General features: G+C 45.2%; 1 protein-coding gene across 1 annotated transcript in view; it reads left to right on the forward strand.

Moving 5' to 3' along the window:
• Nucleotides 1-21,282, forward strand: part of ADAMTSL3 (ADAMTS like 3) — a 415,333-nt gene that overhangs the window by 173,111 nt on the left and 220,940 nt on the right. Inside the window, exon 6 of the mRNA XM_084817237.1 lies at nt 9,841-10,077. Coding sequence (XP_084673363.1) covers nt 9,841-10,077 — 237 coding nt within the window. The remainder of the gene's footprint in view (nt 1-9,840; nt 10,078-21,282) is intronic.

A 21,282-nucleotide genomic window follows, 5' to 3' on the forward strand; every position in this document is an offset into this window, starting at 1 on the left:
GCAATGGTTCAGATTTTGATTTCTAGATTAGAACCTTGTGGGAGAAGAGTACATGTTCTGTTCTTTATTTGGAACCAGCGAACAGACCCAGCAAACAGACCCAGCTTTGCACGGGTTGGAATAGTCCTTAGTTTGAGATTCTAAAGCCTTCAAGCAAACTTACACAGCTGTCAGAGTTAAGTGAGGCCATGCCCATTGGCAACCCAAGGCACGGTCCCTGCCATGGTGCGCCACTATAACCCCCAAGGGGGTGTGTGTGTCTGTCTACTCCATTCCCCTGAGGGGGGCTGCCCTACAGCAGCAGGGAGAGGGGCAGGAGTATAACTCTGTCTCTTGGCCTTTTAATCTTCCCCGGCTTCAAACTGTATGGACTGCAAAGCCATATGCTAGTTAGGGGGTCTGCCCCTAGTGGCTGAAGATGTTACTGCAGGCCTCGATCACACGGACACATTTAAATTAATTTAAACTAATGTGTTTTAAAAACCAGATACCCCAAGAAGCATAACCCCAGAGTTCCTGGTGTCTAGGTTTCATGGTCTTGGAGCTATAGTGCGGACAGATGTACAGACGGACAGACAAGCACCCATCTTCTTTTATGATTATAGATATAGCTTACTTTTTGCATGATATGTCCATTCTGTGCTAAAAACAGGGTTGGGCAAATTAATCTATTCCTGTTCTGTGTCGTGTTCTCAGGTTTTCACCTGTAAGTGTCTTATCCCGTTTCCACATTTATCCCATTTCCACATTAATCTGTGATTTTTAAAAAGTGAAAAATAAACATTTAAATACATAGTTCTGAACATGTTTTATCTCAATATACACATTTCTAAATGTGTTCTGATACATCTTTTGAGAAGTGTGCAAACGCCAATTATTAAGGTCTGATCCAGGATGTGTGAATCAGGTCAGTTTGTATCAGAATTCTCAAAGATTTGAGTTCCTCAAGCATCCCTACTCAAAATGATGAAGAGTGACACCTTAAAGCAGGGCCCCCAACCTTTTCAGGTCAGTGGATGACACATTTGGAGTTTTGGAAGTCTGTTGTGGGCACTCTCAGAAAATTACTTCCATGGGGGTGGGACTTGCCCATTCATGAAATGGTTGCCATGGTGGGCCTGGACAGTCACAAAACACCCCTTTCTCAGATGATAAACTGGTGAGACTAAAAGAAAAGTAACTTGCCCAAGAATCTACATACAAGGCAGAGGTGCCTTCTGAGCTCCAAAACACAAAACCACTCTTATGGACCCAAATAAAGATGGCACTGGAGGGCAGCACTTCACTTTGCAGCATGCCAGCATGCCATTTTTTTTAATTTAAACATCTTAAGAAATAAAATAAAAAGCAGTAGCGGCAGAGAGCCTGGTGGGTGCCAAGAGAAGAGACTGTGGGCACATTCGTGCCCATGGGCACTGGGGCATCAGATTTCACCTTCAATATCCTTTGGTTTCCCAAGCCATTTTTATGACAGTTTTTTCAGAGCTTGAGGTTTCCACGTGCTACAAATACATGTGTGTTCCAACCCAGTGGTATTATAACTATTACTCTCTGCAATATTTTCCCCTACCTTCTTTCCTCCCAGGTCTTTTTCCTCCTCCTTTCATTCCCTGCTCTTTTCTCACACAGATTTTTTATGGGATTTGCAAGCAGGGAAAAACCAAACAGAAACAAACACCAAAAAATGGCACCATGATCTCTCTCCCTTCCTCCTCCTCCTTTTTTCTTTGCAACTATTTATTACTGCACTTGTATGGAGCTGCACAGCTGTGAATTACCACACAATGTGTTTTTAAACCTCTGTTGCTGCGCCCAATTGACGGTGCACGTGTAGTCAGTGGACTAAAAGAGAGAGAGAGAGAAAGGAAGCTGAAACGGCAGCATGCTCCCCCATTTCCCCAACAAGTACAGCACTATACTGAGACATGTGTTATGAGCTCACACTACAAACACAAACAATAGAGTACACTGACTTTTTGAGCTCCCCCTATTTCTCCCACAATTAGAATGCTATGCATTTATTTATTACATGGTTACATTCATTACATTTATTACATGATAGCTGAAGCTCTCTGGGCAGTTCACAACAATTAAAACCATAAAATACATCATAAGATATATTATACAAAATTAAAATATAAACCTACAGTATAAAATGAAGTAAAAACCAGAATAAAATCTAGTAACATTGCAGAGATTTAGAATACAATAACAGACTGAAAACAACACAGCTTAAAAGACTAAAATGACTGAGAAAATAAAAAGGTCTTCACTGCTGCCGGAAAGAGCACAAAGTAGGCGCCAGGCGAGCCTCTCTGGGAAGCTTATTTCACAACTGGGGTGCCACAGCAGAAAAGGCCCCGTTCTTGGTAGCCACCCGCCTCACTTCCTTTTGCAAGGGCTCCAGGAGAAGGACCACTGAGGATTATTTTAGGGTCCAGGCAGGTATATATGGGAGGAGATGAGTCTTCAGGTAACCTGGCCTCAAGCCATTTAGGGCTTTGAATGATAATACGAGCATTTTGAATTGGGCCCAGACATGGACTGGCAGCCAGTGCAGCTGGAAAAGTACTGAAATAATATGTTCACTTTGGCCAGTCCCCGTTAACAATCTCTCTGCCTTCTTTTGGCCCAGATGAAGTTTCCAGACTGTTTTCAAAGTAGTCTCACATATAACACATTGCAGTAATCCAGACGAGAGGTTATCAGAGCATGGATAACTGTAGCTAGGCTATCTCTGTCCAGATAAGGACGTAGTTGGTATATCAGCCTAAGCTGATAAAAAGATTATCCATGCTACCAAGTTCACCTATGCCTCGAGTGACAATTCTGGATTCAAGAGCACCCCCGAACTACAAACCTGATCCTTTAGGGAGAGTACAACCTCCTCCAGAACAGGTTGAACATCACTTCACTGGGCAGACGAACCACCCACCAACAGTACCTCCGTCTTGTCTGTATTGAGTCTCAGTTTATTGGCCCTCATCCAGTCCATAACTGTGCTCAGGCACTGATTGAGAACAGCCACTCTCTCACCTAGATTTAATGAAAAGGAGAGATAGAGCTGGGTGTCATCTGCATATTGATGAAACCTCAGCCCACACCTCTGGGTAACCTCTCCCAGCAGTTTCATGCAGATGTTAAACAGCATGGGGGATAAAATAGAGCCCTACAGAACCCCATAGCATAGCTTCCAAGGTACCGAGCAATAACCCCCCAGCACCACCTTCTGGAATCAGCCATCTAAGTCGGATTGGAAACACTGCAGGGCAGTGCCTCCAACTCCCAACCTAGACAACCTATCCAGAAGAATCCCATGGTCGATGGTATTGAAAGCTGCAAAGAGGTCCAAGAGAATCAACAGGGTCACACTGCCCCTGGCTCTCTCTTGGCAAAAGTTATCCCACAGGGCAACCAAGGCAGTTTCATTCCAAAACCAGGCCTGAAGCCTGACTGAAATGGATCTAGATAAGTTGTGTGTGGCACTTGATTGCATTATAAACATGGTAGATACTGCCCTGTATTCATTAGTGTGTGCCCCCAGAGCATTAACTGCATTTTGAAAAAATACTGGTACAGCAGCGCCTTGGAAACAAAAGGAGCTCTAGGATAGATCTCCCCTTGTGGGCAAGACAGTCCCAGCCTGAAGAACTGTAGAAGCACTGCTGCCATTTTTACAGCAGGAAAAACTGTTTTAAAGAAAGGGCAAAAAAAAAAAGTTTGCTGTTTACCTTTACACACAAGACCCCCAATCCAAAGTCTTCAGAATTGCATACATTTCATCAACCCAGGTTTTTTTAACCCTGCTTTCAACTTCCTGTGAATGTGCTAAAAAAAAAAAAATCCCTAGAGAACTTTCTGCACAGCCCTAATAAAAACAAGAAAACAATAATTTTAAAACCAGCTAAAAACAACAGGTAAACCATGAAGTAAAAGTAGCCAAGAAACACTAGTTCAAGAATGGGGGAAGATAACATCCAGAAAAGCAATCAGCTGCCATTAAAATCTTGAGAGAACAGGACAGACTTTGCCAAGTGCCTAAACAATTATAATGAAGGCACCTGGCAGACATAACTCAGGAAGCGTGATGGATCTGAGGGCTATGTTTATTTATTAAAATATTTATAGGATGCCTTTTGATCATGAGAGCCTTTAAATGCTGCAAATCCTCCAAGTAGCATTTTTGTCCAGATAATTTTATTTTTGAGAGTCAATATATTGTTTGAAAATGTGGAGATCTATATCAGCTTTTATTGGTCAACATTATCAACATGAAATGCAGCAGTGAATAGCTGTGTAGAATTTATTATCTGTATTGGCAGTTTTGCTCCATGCTATGTTACTCCCTTAAAATCCAAGTGGAGAATACAAATAAAGCCCAGCTTTAATATGTATGTCATTTTAATTAAAAGAACAAGAATAGTTTTACTATGAAATTGATTTCATCTGGATTTGTAAGAGTATAATAGTCAAGTTCAGTAGAGTCATGTAGAATAAGTAGGTCCCAAAATAATACTAATGATATTTAAATCATAAAATGAATTTGCGGTTACCAACCAAAGCATTTTCTGGGGTTATTAACGAATGCCGTTCACCTGCTTGCTTTTAAAATTATAATATATGTATGCCTTAAGATGTTTTTATGAGTATCTCAGCAAAATGAACTACATAAGCTATTCCTTATATAGTACCCAATGAGATTTTTCAGTCTTTCTTAAGCCCTGTGTTTTATATTTCCATTTCTATATATACTGCTACATTCTGATGCTATGATGTGCAGAATATGGAAGTGTTTAAGATAATCCTTATGGGTCCTATTCATAGGGAAAAAAAAAACTTATTTAGGCCATTTCCGTATAAATCTTATGTTCCTCTGTGCCAAGAAGCCAGCTGTGCTTTTGCCAATATATCTTGGCCTCCATTTAGCAAGAAATAAAAATAATAAAATAATAAAAAACCCTTTGTATTAATCCACATTTCCCTCCATTAATTCATACCTTTGTTTATGCTCCTTATTCTTGTGCCTTGTCAAAGCCAAGTCCTCATGGCATCAATTGCTTGCTAATACTTAATCAGTGCTAGTTTTGTTATATTGTAATGTTTGGGGATGGGTGAGAATTTCATCTGGTTTGGTTTTTTATCAGAAATTAACAAGCTTTGCACATTTCTTCATAAACAGGATAGAAAGAACTTGAGATTTAAAAAGGCAGGATGTGGGAGGAAGTGAAACCAACAGATTAATCCATCCCTGTGTAATGCAGTGGCATTCAGCTTTAACCCTAACCTGCAACCTGCAAATATCCTTTAATTATTTTTATTAGGGTACCACCCTACGCATGTTTAAACAGAAAAAAAATTCTAAACAATAACTCCCAGCATTCCTCAACTAGCATGACTGGCTGGGGAATGCTGGAACTTGCAGGACTTTTCTCTCTCTAAACATGCATGTTGTTGTTCAGTCGTTAAGTTGTGTCTGACTCTTTGTGACCCCATGGACCATAGCACGCCAGGCCTTCCTGTCCTCCGCTCTCTCCCGGAGTGTACCCCTTCATGGGTCACTGCCTTGTTGTGGCGAAGGGGCTTGCGTAATTCAATGAAGCCAAAAGCTATGCCATGCAGGGCCACCCAAGACGGACAGGTCATGGCGGAGAGTTCTGACAAAATGTGGTCCACTGGAGAAAGAAATGGCAACCCACTGCAGCATTCCTGCCAAGAAAACCCCATGGAACGTATCACAAGGCTAAACATGCATAGGATTGCATATTTAGGAGGATGCTGTCCTATCACCAGTGTTGAAGTAAGTAAGATTCAGCTGCCAGTCCAGTCAGCTTCTGTATGTGGAATGAGGGGGAGGTGCCATCTTGTCCTTTGCCTCAGTCACCAAAACAGATTAGGCTGGCCCTGTGATTGCTGTGCATGTGTACATCAAATAAACACAAAGGAAGCATGCTTCTTGCTTCAGAAGGACCCATATGCACATTTATGAAAGCCCAGTCAATGGATTAATCAAGTGGGAGAGCAATCCAGTGGCCTCTAGACAGCGTCTGAGGGGCTGTAGGACACTTTGGATTTCTGCATCTGAGGTCGGACACACTGCTCCAACCTTGGACACAGGAGTCCAAGCTCCCCCACGCACACACAGCCTGGTGTGGAGAGAACCGTGCCAACTGCCTCTTCAAGGTCGCAAAGGCAACCTTGGAGAGAAAGGAAAGGGGGAATGCTGGTGGGCAGTGAGGGGAGGGAATGGCTTATGCCATATCCCAGGGCTTTCCCAGCCTCCTGTCAGGGTTGGATCTGAGCCTGTAGAGTCCCAAAACAGCTCTGATTCTGAGGAAGAGATACAATCCGTGGGAGAGGAACCCGCTCGTTTTTCAGAGGTGCAGCTGGAGGGCGAGCCCCCCCTCACTTTCCTGGGAGTGACAGTGACCCTGGCATGGAGAGGGAGGGACAACTTGAACTTCTAGATGCAAGGCACAGGCGCAGAGACAAGCGAGAGGTTGCGTGTACTGAGAGGAGGCGCTCAGCCCGCTTGGCATGACAACAACAGCTGCACCCCGATGCCCCACGGGAAAGGGGGGGACTCTCCCCTCCTACTCTTAAGTTCAGAGAGTTGCCGCGCTTTTCTCCCAACGGAGACCAACTGACTTCCTAACGCTTAGAATCTCCTGGTAGGCTGCTCCTTTGAGTTTTCCACTTAGTCTCAGGCAATTAGCATCTGTACGCATCACTAGGTTGAATGGAAATAAAGGCTTGGAAAAGAGCCCCTTTGTCTGCGTGTGGATTCTGGCTACTTGAGGATTTCAGAAGGTGGCAGGGGCACTCCTGACACCCCTTTCCCTCCCCCTCCCCAGTAGGGATGGGCAGAATGCTTACCCTGTTCCGGGTGTGGGGGTCCATGGGGGGAGGAGGTGATCCGTTCCTCCCCGCCCCCGGAATCCATCCAGGCTGGCTCCGCTCCGCCTTGATCCTGACGAGCCGGCCGCCAGCTCCACTTCGCTGGTGAATGTCAATACGGTCGGCAGCCATTGCCGTATCGCTGTAAGTCAGGCTCCGGATGCAAATGGCGTAGTGGGAGCCATTTGCGGCTGTAAAGCTGGTTGATTAGCCTAAATGCAGCCGTAAATGGCCGTATCGACATTCGCCAGGGACGCAGGTGGCCGGCTCTGCAGGATCAAGGCAGCAACGGATCTGACCCGGATTGATTCTGCGCAGAGGTGGAGGTGAGTGGTCCATTCCGCCCCGGGCCTCAATCGGGCTGGATTTTTGGAATCCGGCCTCATTGGGGTCCGTGGCAGATTTCTCCCCCATCCCTACTCCCCAGTGCCTCAGCTGGATGGGCGAAAAAGCGCATCTAGCTAAATTGCAGAGCAAGAGGCGTGGCGAAGGTGACGATTCCCTCCACCACACATCCCACTCTGGACCATTTACACCTGTAATATTGTTTAAATGGCTACTTTATGGCTGCCATTTGTGTAAATGGTCATTTATGAAAAAGGCCTAGCCACTATTTTTATGCAAATGGTGGCTCAGCGAGGGAGCTGGGCGCCCACAGGCCACTCAGAGGCTTTCCACCTGTGGTGAGCAGGGTCAGCCGGCTGGTGGAGGTCCGGTGCACGGGGTGAGAAATGGTGAGTTTGCCCATCCCTAACCCAACTCCTTCAAGTTTTCCTCATAGGACTTTGTCTTCAGGTTCCGCATCACCTTTGTCGCCCTCCTCTGGCTGGACCTGTGCCAATTTGTCAAATTCCTTCTTAAACTGTGGTGCCCAGGACTCTCGTGTGTGAGAGAAAAGAGGTTCATGCCTCTTACAAGTTGCTGCTTGCCATCTGAGGTTTTATATGTCCTTGGCTGTCTTTGCACCTCACATTTTATCCCACTACAAACCGATCCTTTTGATTCTGGATCCTTTCTGGGATTTATACTGGCCCTATATACAGGCATCTCTTATAGTGCTTCCCACCGCTCTATACCTTTTCATGGCTGCATGGAAAAATCAGGACAGAAGGCTGATCATTGCTTCCTGTAACATGATTGATGGCTCGACTCATCCCTTCACTCTTCCACAGCAGGAGGGCAGTCGGAAGCCCTTCCAGTGACTTTAAAGGTGGAGGGAATCAAAGGAGCACATCCCTGCCTCCTTGGCATGTGTGCAAAGGAGCAGGGGAGGGGAGGAGCCTTGGTTTCATCTCTTAACTTCTGCTGTACTGTTTCCTCGCAGACCCCAGGAAAGCTGCGATTTACTTCTGAGTAGGCATATGATTGTGCTGTAAGTCTGCAACCCTTGGCACACTTTGTTGGAAGTAAGCCCCATTGAACTTAATGGGGTGCTCTGAATTGACATTGATTCTGAGCTTGGTGGGGTGGGGGATCAAATCTGTCTCCCTTCGTTGCAAGGAGGCATTTTACCCTCTTCTCCCTCCAATCGAGAAATGTGCTCAATCATTTACATGGCAGGCACAGAGAGAGCACAGCCCACAGCCAACCAGACACAGCGATTTCTTCCACTATTGGAGAATTTCACAGGGAGGTCATGCCACTCCTGTTCCATGGGCTGGAAAAAATACCACATTTTTTGCATTTGGGGAAAACACGGGATAGGCTGGGGTAAATGGCAGGAGGCGCCCTGGAGGTTCACGGCGTTATCTAAAGAGCCTACAAACTTCGTGAGAGAGCCATCTAAAAGCTCCATGTGAAGAAGCCCCTTGTATGAAAAAATAAGTTTTAAAAAAATCTACTTAATGATTAATTTGGGGTAACCTTTTAGTAGATTAAGGGTACAGTCCTATGCACATTTAGACAGAAAAAAATCCTACAATGCCCAGTATTCCCCAACTAGCATGGCTGGCTGGGGTATGCTGGGAGTTGTAGGACTTTTTTCCTGTCTAAACATGCCTTAAAAGTGTAACCAACTGATTTATTAAATATTACAACCCTATTTTTTATTTTACAGATTAGTCCAATGATGGCAGGGCAGGGAAAATCCATGGCAGAGGAACTTCCAAATTGAAAGCATGCAGAAGGTGGCAGGTGGTGGGTGGCTGGAGAGTAAATAAACACACCAGCTCCAAGACTGGAGTATATTGTTCTGGGGTATGCTGAGGGAACACAAGGGTTATTCCAGTTCTTTGGTGTGCTGGAGGAACAGCATGTGCTGAATCCAGAGTCTTCCCCAAGACATCTCTGGAACGTCTCCTTTTTACAGTGACCACAGTAGGGACACCAACAGTGGAATGGCAAGGGCAACTGGCATTGCTGTTCCTGCAATGAGCAGGCTTGAGAGGGTGGATGTCCCTCTCCATCCACAGGAGGAGAGGGAGATATGCTGCATCCTCTGGTCCAGGGACAACCTCCCAGGGTCCATAGGATTACCTCCCTAAAATATCACATTTAACTTTATCTAGATCTGTTCTTTTTTCTCTATCTAGTATAAAAAGTAGGGTCTCTTTTTGTTACAGGTCAGTCAGGCCACAGCCTCAGGGAAACTGAGTTTCAAAACACACTCCTCAAGTGTGTGCGTGTGCGCACACACGCGCACGCAGGGACAGCCAGCCATAATCCCAAGCTAACACTAACATAAAATGGAGGAGGCACTTCTATAAATAATAAATGTTGGTGATGGTGTTGGAAGCTATTTCTACCTTCCTCTTGCTATGTCTCTTGATAAATATGCAGGCAGTTTAATCTTTGAAGTATTGATTTGCTGCATAATCCTATACAGTGAACTCAGAAGTAAGTCCAGTTGAGTCAAATGGGGCTTACTCCCAGGTAAATAGGTTGCAGCCTTAATCATGGAAAGTGGCATTTCACTGAAAAATAGGTTGTTTTCCTTTTCTTTCTCAGGACTGCCCTTCAGATGCCGGCGATTTCCGGGCCCAGCAGTGTTCTGCCTACAATGATGTCAAGTACCAAGGGCATTTTTATGAATGGATCCCTGTCTATGCTGATTCCAGCTCTCCTTGTGCCCTGAAGTGCCAGGCTTTGGGGAAACCCTTGGTAGTGGAGCTTGCCCCCAAAGTTCTGGATGGTACTCGTTGCAATGCCAAATCCCTGGATATGTGCATCAGTGGTATATGTCAGGTATGGCTGCTTTTGTACATTGACTCAATACTCTTTTTTTTTTCACACATTAAACAGGGTAAGCCCAGGTGAACAGCCTATTATTGTCCACTCTGGCAGTAGCTCTCCGGGGTCTGAGGCAGAGGTTTTTCCCATCACCTGGTCCTTTGATCCTGAAAGAACAGGTGTGCAGTTTGGGAGTACTCTTGAATTCATCTTTGTCACTGGAGGCTAGAGTGGTGGCGGCTAGGGGTGGCTTTTGCCAGTTTTGCCAAGTATGTCAGCTACTCCCGTTCTTGGATTATGATAGTTTAGCCATGGTGGTTCAGGCAGTGGTAATCTCAAAACTGGATCTGCAACGCACTCTGTGTGGGGCTTCCCTTGGGCTTGGTCTGGAAACTAACCAGGGGCTTTTTCCGACAGCAAGCTGCACCTTTGGTAAAGGAACTGCACTAGCTGCCAAGAAACTACCAGACCAAGTTAAAGATGTCGTTAGCATATAAAGCCCTAAACCTCTTGGGACCAGGTTACCTTAGGGGGCCATCTCCCCCATTATGTCCCTGCCTTGTCCTGCTTTGACTGCAGCAGATTCCGAGTGCAGGGCTAACACATAAGCAATGCAAACGTTCAAGCATACGGTTTTCTATCCAATTAGTTATTATTTTACTATTTTACTATAATAGTAATTATATTACTATTTATTACATTGCTATACCGCCCCATGGCCTACGCTCTCAAACAAACACTAGCACCAAAAAACAATTACACGTGCATTATAGTTGCCCACCTAGCTGCACTCAAAGGTGGTGGGCAAGTGAGAAAGGTCTCAGTTTATGATCTTAAATTGACAGGCTAGTATGGGTGAAGGCTGTCCTTCAAGTAATGCAGCCCCAAACTACATAGGGCTTTAAAGGTTTAAACCAGCACTTTCAATTGGGCTTGGAAATCCACTGGTAAGCAGTGAAGCTGGCTGCATGTAAGTGTCACATGAACCAACCACCTAACCCCCACCAGTACTCAGGCAGCTGCAGTCCCAGCCAGCTGAAGTTTCTGAACTGTCTTTAAAAGCAGCCCCATGTAGAGCTCATTGCAGTAGTCCAGCCTGGGCCTTTCTGCAAATCTCAGGGGCCAATAAGCGTGCATTTGTTCCACATGTGTTCCTCATGCACATAATCCACACCCCTTCTCTCTGGTCTGCTCTCCGTTGCAGGGATATCATGCTTTCTGAGTGCCCTGGAGTTAAACTGTGAACCCAGTCTTGTGAGCTACCTGGTGATGGTAGATGCTCAATCCCCCAAAACCCTCTACAGACACAGAACTGAATACTGGGGCACAACATCCTCCCCTGTGATTGGCAGGCAGCACAAAGGCTTGGAACAGGGGGTGGGGGAACCTCAAACCTGGGGGCCAAATATGGCCCTCTAGGGTTATGCTAATGGGCACACCTTCCTCCCCTGGCCACACCCCTTTCCTCCCAACCACTAGTTGTTTGGTGGTTTCCCAGCTTTTGTGCCATTTATCCCTCATTCTAAAGGATTGAAATGCCTCTCCTAAAACTTACTTACTTGCAGTAAGAACATAAGAGCCATGCTGGATCAGACCAAGGGTCCATCTAGTCCAGCATTCTATTCACCGGTGGCCAACTAGCGGTCAATCAGGAACCCACAAGCAGGGCATGAGGGCAAGAACAACCACTGTCCATGTTTCCCAGAAACTGTTGTACATACCGTCAGGGCCAGAAATATTGGAACAAGGAAAACTGTTTTGGCAGTTGGCCTCTGTACACCACCACATTGAAGTTGAAAGGAAACACACCCAGATGGGAGCGAAGTCAGGACTTTCAGCTGTAATTCAAGGGGTTTGACAAAAGTGGGGCACTAACCATTCAGGAAGGACAGCCAGTGGCATACACACACACCCATCGTTGATGGCTCATAAGTAATGGAACGAATGGCTGACAAGCAGCTGCATGGCCAGGTATGGCCTGTTTCCTGAGTGGGTTTCCATGACCACTCAAGCAGAAAAAAGGGCTGGAGGTGGTTCTGAGTGTTACATTTGCATTTGGTAGCTGTTCACTGGAACTCCCAACATGAGGTCCAAAGAGGTGTCCATGTGAGTGAAGGAGGCCATCATTAGGCTGAGGAAACAAAATAAACCAATCTGTCAGGGTGGACACTGAGCCCATAGAATCCCAGAGTAGTTCTGATTCTGAGGAAGAGCAGTCGCTCCTGGGAGAGGAGCACGCTCCTCTTTCCCAGGGCCAACAGCTGACGGAGATTCCTCCCACCAGCATTCCTAGCTTAGATAGCAGTCCTGGGAGTGACAGAGCACAGGAAGCAGACTTGATGGATGCGCGACGCCGACACAGAGAGCGGCGCCAAATGGAGGGCGCAGAAAGGAGGCGTAGTGCCCGGTTGGCACGCAAACAACGGCTGCGCCCAGAGGATCCAAGGGAAAAGGGGAGGGACTCTCCCTAGTCCTTAAGTTCAGGGGTCTGCCAGTAATTCCCTTTCAAACGGGGACCAACTGTTCCAACATAGGGCATAGGTACTCTGCTGCTCATATCTACTTGCTAACAGTAGAGTTGTTAAGTTGTAAAAGAGGAATAAAGCTTTGAAAAGAATCCATTTGTCTGTGTCTGGACTTGGCTACTGGATTAGACTGAGAGAGGCCTCCAAGGAGCCCTTGACACAATCAGAGAGATAGTAAAAACAGTGGGAGTGGCCAGTACAACAGTTTGGAACATCCTGAAAAAGAAGGAATTAACTGACAAGCTCAGCAGCAGCAAAAGGCCTGGCAGACCACGGAAGACAACTAAAGTGGATGACCGCAGAATTCTGCTCGGGGTGGAGAGGAACCCTTTCACAACATCTAGCCAGGTCAAGAACACTCTTGAGGAGGTCAGCATGTCATTGTCAACATCTACAGTCAAGAGACGGCTTTATGAATGTAAATACAGAGGCTTCACAACAAGGTGCAAACCACTGGTAACGTTCAAGAACCGAAAGGCCAAATTAGCCTTTGCCAGCAAACACCTAAAGAAGCCTGCCCAGTTCTGGAATAAGATTCTTTGGACTGATGAAACCAAGATTACCTTGTACCAGAATGATGGGAAGAGAAAAGTATGGAGAAGAAAAGGAACAGCTCATGATCCAAAGCATACCACATCATCTGTCAAACATGGTGGAGGCAGTGTTATGGCATGGGCATGTATGGCTGCCAATGGAACCGGGTCACTGTTGTTTATTGATGACCTGACTGCTGATAAAAGCAGCAGGATGAATTCTGAAGTGCATAGGGCTTTACTTTCTGCTTAGATTCAGCTGAATGCTGCCAAACTGATAGGACGCCACTTCTTATTGCAGATGGATAATGACCCAAAACATACAGCAAAAGCTACCCAAGAGTTTCTGAAGGCAAAGAAGTGGGATGTTCTTCAATGGCCAAGTCAGTCACCTGATCTCAGCCCAATAGAGCATGTTTTTCACTTACTGAAGACAAGACTGAAGGCAGAAAGACCCACAAACAAGCAGCAACTGAAGGCAGCTGCAGTCAAGGCCTGGCAAAGCATCTTGAGGGAGGAAACTCAGCATTTGTTCATGTCCATGGGTTCCAGACTTCAGGCAGTCATTGACTGCAAAGGATTTTCATCCAGGTATTAAAGGCGATGGGAATGATATTAAAGGCAAAACTGAAGTACTTTGGCCACATAATGAGAAGACAGGAAACCCTGGAGAAAATGCTGATGCTAGGGAAAGTGGAAGGCAAAAGGAAGCGGGGCCGACCAAGGGCAAGATGGATAGATGATATTCTGGAGGTGATGGACTTGACTTGGGGGAGCTGGGGGTGGTGACGGCCGACAGGAAGCTCTGGCGTGGGCTGGTCCATGAAGTCACGAAGAGTCGGAAGCGACTGACCGAATAAACAACAATTAAAGGCTATCCTTAAGTTTGAAATGATGTTGGTTTGTTCCATTACTTATGAGCCAACAACGATGGGTGTGTGTGTATGCCACTGGCTGTCCTTCCTGAATGGTTAGTGCCCCATTTTTGTCAAACCCCTTGAATTACAGCTGAAAGTCCTGACTTCGCTCCCATCTGGGTGTGTTTCCTTTCAACTTCAATGTGGTGGTGTACAGAGGCCAACTGCCAAAACAGTTATCCTTGTTCCAATATTTCTGGCTCTGAATGTATGCCAGGGTCTTCTCCCAGACCTTTGCTGGGTTATCAGCTCAAGGTGAACTCCTTGCTCCAGCTGGATGCTCAGGGCATCTATGCTGGCTGGCAGTGACTTTTCAAGGATTGAAACTTGGACCATTGGGTTTTTTTTCTTTGTAATTTTGGCCCCACTCCCTTTGCCTTTGGCCCTGCCAACCACTGGCATGCGGCCCCAAAAAGCATATCCAAAATTGAATTTGGCCCTTGGGCTGAAAGAGGTTCCCATCCACTGGTTTGTAAGAGATCTGGGGTAGGTGTACACCAGTTCCAGCTTCCTCTGGTTATTTGGCCAGGCCTTGTAAACATGCTGGGAGCCTGGCCTTCCAACTCTTGCCTGGTGAACTGAGCAGTATCTTCCTGCCTGCTGCGTTCCAGGCCTCAGTGCCCTTCAGCTCTCAGCCTCTGGCTCAAAGACCTGGCTGGTGCATCGGGAAATAACCACAGGAAGCTGGAGGTAGTATACGCTTATCCCTGGTCTGCTTCCAAGTATAGTTGCCCACTGCCTATGCCTTTAGTTCTGGCATACTCAAAGTGCAGTGTTTTATACCACCACCCCCGCAGTCCTTTTTGCAAAGTGCCATTCTCATAGTTCTATGGCTGTGTGCCTAGCAGAGCAGCTGATGTGATATTTTTGTGACATGCTCCTTCCCGCACACGTCTGCACAAATTTGTGAATCCTTCCAAGTGTGTTTTATAGCTTAAAAACATGTGAAGGGCAGGCGCTCCTTTTCTCCTGGTCTAGAGGGAACATCTCAAAGCTTGAGAGGTAGCGATAGAGGTCCAAGAAGGAGTGACTTGGCTCCAAGCTTTTCTAATACCAGTTGCGATTACGCAATGTTCTTATGCAGTAAGGTACTTCTCTTGTGCATGTTAAAATTAGCAGTTCCAGGAAACAGGTGTTTTAAGCATCAAGGGGATTTTAAAAAAATGATCCAGATATATTCCAAGATTCTAGGAAAAATGTGCTTTTCAGCTTATTTATTTAGGGCGCAATCCTATGCATGATTAGACAGAAAAAAGTCCTACAGCTTCCAGCATTCCCCAGCCATGATGACTGGGGCATGTTAGGAATTGTAGGAATTTTTTTGGCTGGGGAATGTTAGGAGTTGTAGGACTTTTTTCTCTCTAAACATGCATAGGATTGTGCCCTTATACTGCCTTTCTGCCAAGGTGGTTTACAATTTTAAAATAGTAAAATAAACAAATTTTACCAAAAAAATAAATAGAACAGAGTTCTCTCAGGCCAGTTGGTCTGTCTGTCTGTCTTTCTTTTAATCCACCCAATAACAAAGGTTCTCTGGGCAGATTACATAAAGCTAAAAGAATAAAATACAATATGAAAAAGAATACTAGCACAGTGTCAAATATATAAAAACATTCATAAAATCTAAAATTCCTGGGAGAAAAGAAAGGTATTTGCTTGGTGCCAACAAGATAACAGTGTAGACACCAGGTGAGCCTCCTTGGGGATGGGATTCCATAAATTGGGCACCACAACTGAGAAGGCCCTTTCTCTTCTAGCCCTCTCTCTTGTAACTTTCTGTGGCAGGGGTACCTAGAGGAGAGCCTCTGAAGATGACCTAAGGGTCAGAGCAGGTACCTATGAGAGAAGATGTTCCATAAGATACCCTGGTCCCAGGCCATTAAAGGTCAACACCGGCACATCAAATTCGCCTGGAAATGAACTGGAAGCCAGGGCATCACATGATCATACTGATCCTATCTGATGGCCTGAGCTCCTTGCCTTCTTCTCAGGGCACAGAAATAGCTGTAGGGAATGTGGGGTGGACTGCCCCCATGCCCTCCCAGGCTGACTGAAGGTATCTTCAGGAGCTGGTGGCCTGAGCTCCCAGGCTTGGGCTATGGCCAAGGAGATGGAGTTTGCCTGTCAAAAAGGGGGGGGGGAAGTGCAGTCCATGGTTTAACTTGGCTCTGTGACTGCAGCTACCACTCCAGTATTCTGTCCCCCTTGCCCTGCCCCCTGGTCCCAGTGACGTGCCTATGCTTTCAGTCTTGCGCGCGCACGCACGCGCGCACACACACACATACCACACACACAATGTCTGGATTGTGTAAAATCTGGCCTGTCTGTGTTTTGCAGGTTGTCAGGCATGTTTTGTTCTGTCATCCACCTATCGGTGGAATCAGATTTATTTTTAGTTTCAGAATTTGCACAGATGTGAATTTGCGCAAATGCAGGTCTGCGTAAATTTGCATGTGCAAAAATGTGCAATTTCCCCCCAAATGTGCAAATTCCCCCATAATTTGCATTTTCATGCTATAGCCTATGGGAGAAATGCACATTTGGGGTGGGTTTTTTTTTTATTTTGGTGGGTTTTTTTCACAACAAAATGTGAAATTCCCAAAGGTTAGAAAAACAGCCTGCATGACCGTGGAGTCTGCCTGATGGGGAAAGCCAGTCCGCTGCAGAATCCACAGGTCAGATTCATAAAAATCCAAAATCATTTGGTTCCATTGCAGATTTCTCTAACATCCCTAACACACACACACGCACACACACTTGTTTCCTTCCTATAATAAACAGTTTGGTGTTTTCCTTATTTTTATGTATACAATCCTAGATCTCAGGCCAGTAAACAGTAGGACTCAACTTTTAATATTAATCTCCACATTAGGACAGAAAAAAGACTCATTTAATTGAATGTTCACTTTGTTTCAATCCTACTTGGCAAGTTGGCAGCCCTGGTTGCTGCTCCTCAGCACAGTTTCCCTCCTTTGCCCTCACCATACTGGAACATATGATGTTGCCTCTACCAGATCCATCTATTCGCCGATCTTGCCCAGTAGTATCTTCTCTGACTGATAGTGGCTCTCTGGGGACTCAAGCAGAGGGCTTTCCTATCATCTACTCTGTGATCCTTTTAACTGAAGATACCAGAGATTGAACCTGGGACTGTCCATATTGTTAGGACTCCCACTCTGAGCAGCAGCTTGGGCTCTGACAGGGAGGGGGCCACCAGATACATCAGACCAGTCTGCTAGAGGCAGACCCAGAGCCCTGTGTTCCTGTGTCAGCTTATCAGTTCAGACAATGGGCCTTGAGGTAATTCCCTGTGAGGAGGTGATAGGGTCCAAGCCAGAAGCCTACCCCTTTAAGGCTTTCCACTCCTAAAGGTGTTGGGAATATTGCAACCTCTTCTGCAAGTTGCAGGAAGGGGGCAGTGTTGCAGTTAGCTAGTTAATGCATGGGAATTTGGGCATACCTAGCCTTAGGATCTCTATAGCCTACAATGTGGTTTCCTGTGATTTTGCTCCTCCCCTTCCTTCCCCACATCTCTCTCTGCCTTCCTCCATTGCTGGGAGCACACCTGCGTTTGCTCTCTCACTCCTGCCGGATTATAGAACACAAAGAAATGGGCAAACTTTGTCTGAACCTCTACTCTGTACCTGCATCTTATTTGCAAGGATATTGTGAGTAAGCTATTTTACCTTTTCTTCACTAACGAAGGGTGTAGTCCCCTTTTTCTGTTTTAGCCTTGTGTGCATGTGGGACTGGTAAATGCTCATTCTGTTGTGCCTTTGGGGTTTTCTTTTTCTTTGCTAACTGCCTTTTTAACAGGAGGCAGCAATATCAAATAATCCAAAGAAAGGGGTGAAGTCTGGGAGAGAAAATCTGGCCCTGGAGGCATAAACAGCTTCAGTGCAGCACTAGACTTCATTAGAGTAAGTTGCACACTTGGAGATTTCAGTGGGGTTGCACTGACGTATCATGCCTGTGGGCCTCTTGTCAAGGACAGGACATGCTCTACCACTGAGCTATGGTCCCACCCCTCAGCCTCATTTTCCCACTCTGCTGTTTAATTTGATTGGCCATGGCAATCCAAGTTATTTTGTTTATGGCCATCATATAGAGTTGTGCCAACATTGAGAAAAATCACATGGGTCTCCACAGCTAATGGCAAGAGCAAAGAAGAAAGGAAGCTGTTGTCCCCAGGACATACCATAAAAATATGTGAATAATCTGAGGATTTTGGATAAATGGAAACATTTTTTATTCAGATTTAGGGCCATACATGAAGACAAGCAACACATTCAGCTAAACAGGATCCTTGGATTACAAGGATATTCAGACTTGGCTTTGCTTATGCAATGTCAGCAATGAATCAATGTTGAAATGCAAAATGTTATATTATCCATGCAGATAGATGCAAAATTGGGGAGAAGAAACTCACACTTAAGAGTTTGCCAACCTCAGTGGTGCCCCATTAACCAAAGGGACTTTTCTCTCTCCCTCTTGGTTTTTGTACAGGAATAATTTTACATAGAGCGTGTATGGTTTTGCAATTAGCCTCCTCTCCGCAAAGTAGCTACTGCTCTATTAAATGCTTGAACGTGCACAACTCAAAAAACACTTGACACGGCTGATGAGCAGAGTAGGTGTGTACTCGGGGAAAAAGTGAGACATTTGGCAGAAGCCGAGCATTAGGATTACGACAACCTTACTATGTATTGCGTTGGGTTTTATGTGATTTTAATGTATTCTTCACTTCTACCTACCAGTCATTCCGGCACGTAGTAGTTCAGGCACCTCTGTTAAAAGCCAATGCGTCGCACCTAAGAGAGCCCCCCCTTCCCCCCACATTTCCCTACTTTCATTTATAGAATAGGAAAAAAAATGTCTGTACTGGCAGTTGGCAAAAACTGGTTTCTTAATGTTTGCTACTGTATTTATAGCATCTTTCCCAGGTGGAACAGGGCAAAGTGTTCCAATGTTGTGTGGAGTAACACATAAATCCAGTCCCCACTGTTTTGACTTTACGGTGGCAGTCAAGTTGAGCAAAGAGATTCAGCAAAAGGCAGAACAGAGTGTGCTGAGCATGAACACTGGCATTCTTTCAGTGTCTAGCAGGCGATTCCTCTCCTACAGCAAAAAGAGTAGAGAATTCTGTTTAGTAAAAATAATTAATCTAGCCTGTTTCTAAGTTAGGGGGGTATTTATTGGAGGAGGGAACTTTAAGGTAGAGAGTATGACCCATTGCTGCAGGACCTGCTGTTGTAAGATACAATTTCGGGGTGGTGTTTGTTAGGGCAGCACCATTAAGGGAATTTACTGCATGATCAGCCTTTCCACAGAGTTCCCAGTTACAAATTTTACCAGTGCAGTATAGGGACTGAACTACACATCGAGTTTCTTCCATGTCGTGCATATGAATTGAGACTTAGATCACAAAGTTAATGGCACCCAGTTGTGTAGTGGAGACAGGGCTTACAGGGATGCAGCACTGGTACTTTTTGGTTAGCAGGGACATGGACGTCATCTGCCAGCACCCTCCTCAGACTTCCCTGTTCCCTCTGAGCTTAGCTGCAATCCTCTCAATAGCTGGGGTAGAAATGAATTTTCCCAGCAACAATAGATTTTTCCCTGTTGTACAGCTTTTCTACATGAGGCTTAATCTGATCTATCTATCTATCTATTGCATTTATATCCCACTTTTTTTCCTCCTGCAAGGAACCCAAGGCAGCTTACATTATTCTCCTCCTCTCCATTTTATCCTCACAACGACAACCCTGTGAGGTAAGTTGGGCTGAGAGTCTGTGACTGGCCCAAAGTCTCCCAGTGAGCTTCCATGGTCAACTGGGGACTAGAACCTGGATCTCCCAGCTCCCAGTCCAGCACTCTCACCACTATACCACACTGGTTCTTTTGGTTTTATGGTAGAACTGAGATCCAAGCTCAACACACAGAGCTTTTCATTTTCTGCTTTTCCGCTCCATAACCTCTAGGTGGCGCTCTGGAATAGCGGGTTAACACAATTTCACAATTAGGTAAATGCATTTTCTCTCATTTTCAGAAATAGTACTCCATTTTCCCCACGCTAAAAAAAACCCTGGGAAAGTGCTCGTAAAGAACAGAAGGAAACCTGGAGGGTCACGACACGACATCATCTAAAGAACCCGTAAACAACCTTGAGTAAATGATAAGCACACAGTAGAAAAGCCTGTAATGCAAAATATTTGGGGGTGGCTTGGTCCTGCATGTGTAATTATAACACCTACTGGCTTTACAAAATACCTGCTCCTATCGGAAATGAAAACTGCTAGAACTGGTTTGTTGATATGGATCAACGCAGCTGTCTGCATTTTTGGACTGTCTTTGGGGGCGTGGCTATGGGGATTGTCATGATGAGCACCTGTACTTAAAAATTTACCTCTACACCACTGATGGTACCAACTTATAAAGCATCTCTCATGATTTTATGGAGCCTAGCTAATGAATTTTGAACCCTTGGAAATAGGGATGTCTGGATTTTGTGAAATCCACCCCGTGTGTGTTTCATGGATTGTACGATATTGTTCATTCCATTTCCAGCGTCTTTTCACAGACGGATTCAATTTTTTCCCCTGTTGTGCGGAAAAATACGCAAATAATTCCTTAAGAGGGTTCGTAACAATTTATGTAATTAATGTTAATACATAACATTTAACACATTGTCCCCCATTCCATTCAACTTTTCCCCACATATATTTTCGAGGATCGCATATGTCTCAGCAGAAATGTATTTTCCTACGAATAGATTTGTGTAAGTTTTGGTAAAAAAAATGTTTTAAAAGAGCTGAATGTCCACAGACTCCGTGCAGCCTGAGGGGGCTGGTCCACAGCAGATTCCACAGGTTGGATTCTTAGAAATCGGAACTTGTTTTAGTCCATCTCGAATTTCCCTAGCATTCCTATTGGGAAATGTGAGCTTTCTTACCAATAATAATTAAAAAGTGGCATTTGGAAGCTTTCCTAGAATCTGACAGGTTTATTTTTCCTGGTTTGGAAAGAGGCATTCAACCATCAATATTATCATCTTTCCTGTAAAGCAAAAAAACAACAAAAACAAAACAAAAACATGGCAGCCAACAGCTGTCACAGAGCACAAGTGAGCAAAAATGGAGAGCCGTCAGAGCTTGCAAGCTCAATTGTGTCAACTCCTGACATCTACTTGGCACCAGCCACTGAAAGCTTGGCTAAGGTTTTTAAGTTAACTCATCTAAATAAACA

The sequence above is a fragment of the Heloderma suspectum genome, chromosome 11 (assembly GCF_057233095.1).
Source record: "Heloderma suspectum isolate Gila_16-S chromosome 11, 16-S_ref, whole genome shotgun sequence".
Classification (NCBI taxonomy): domain Eukaryota; kingdom Metazoa; phylum Chordata; class Lepidosauria; order Squamata; family Helodermatidae; genus Heloderma; species Heloderma suspectum.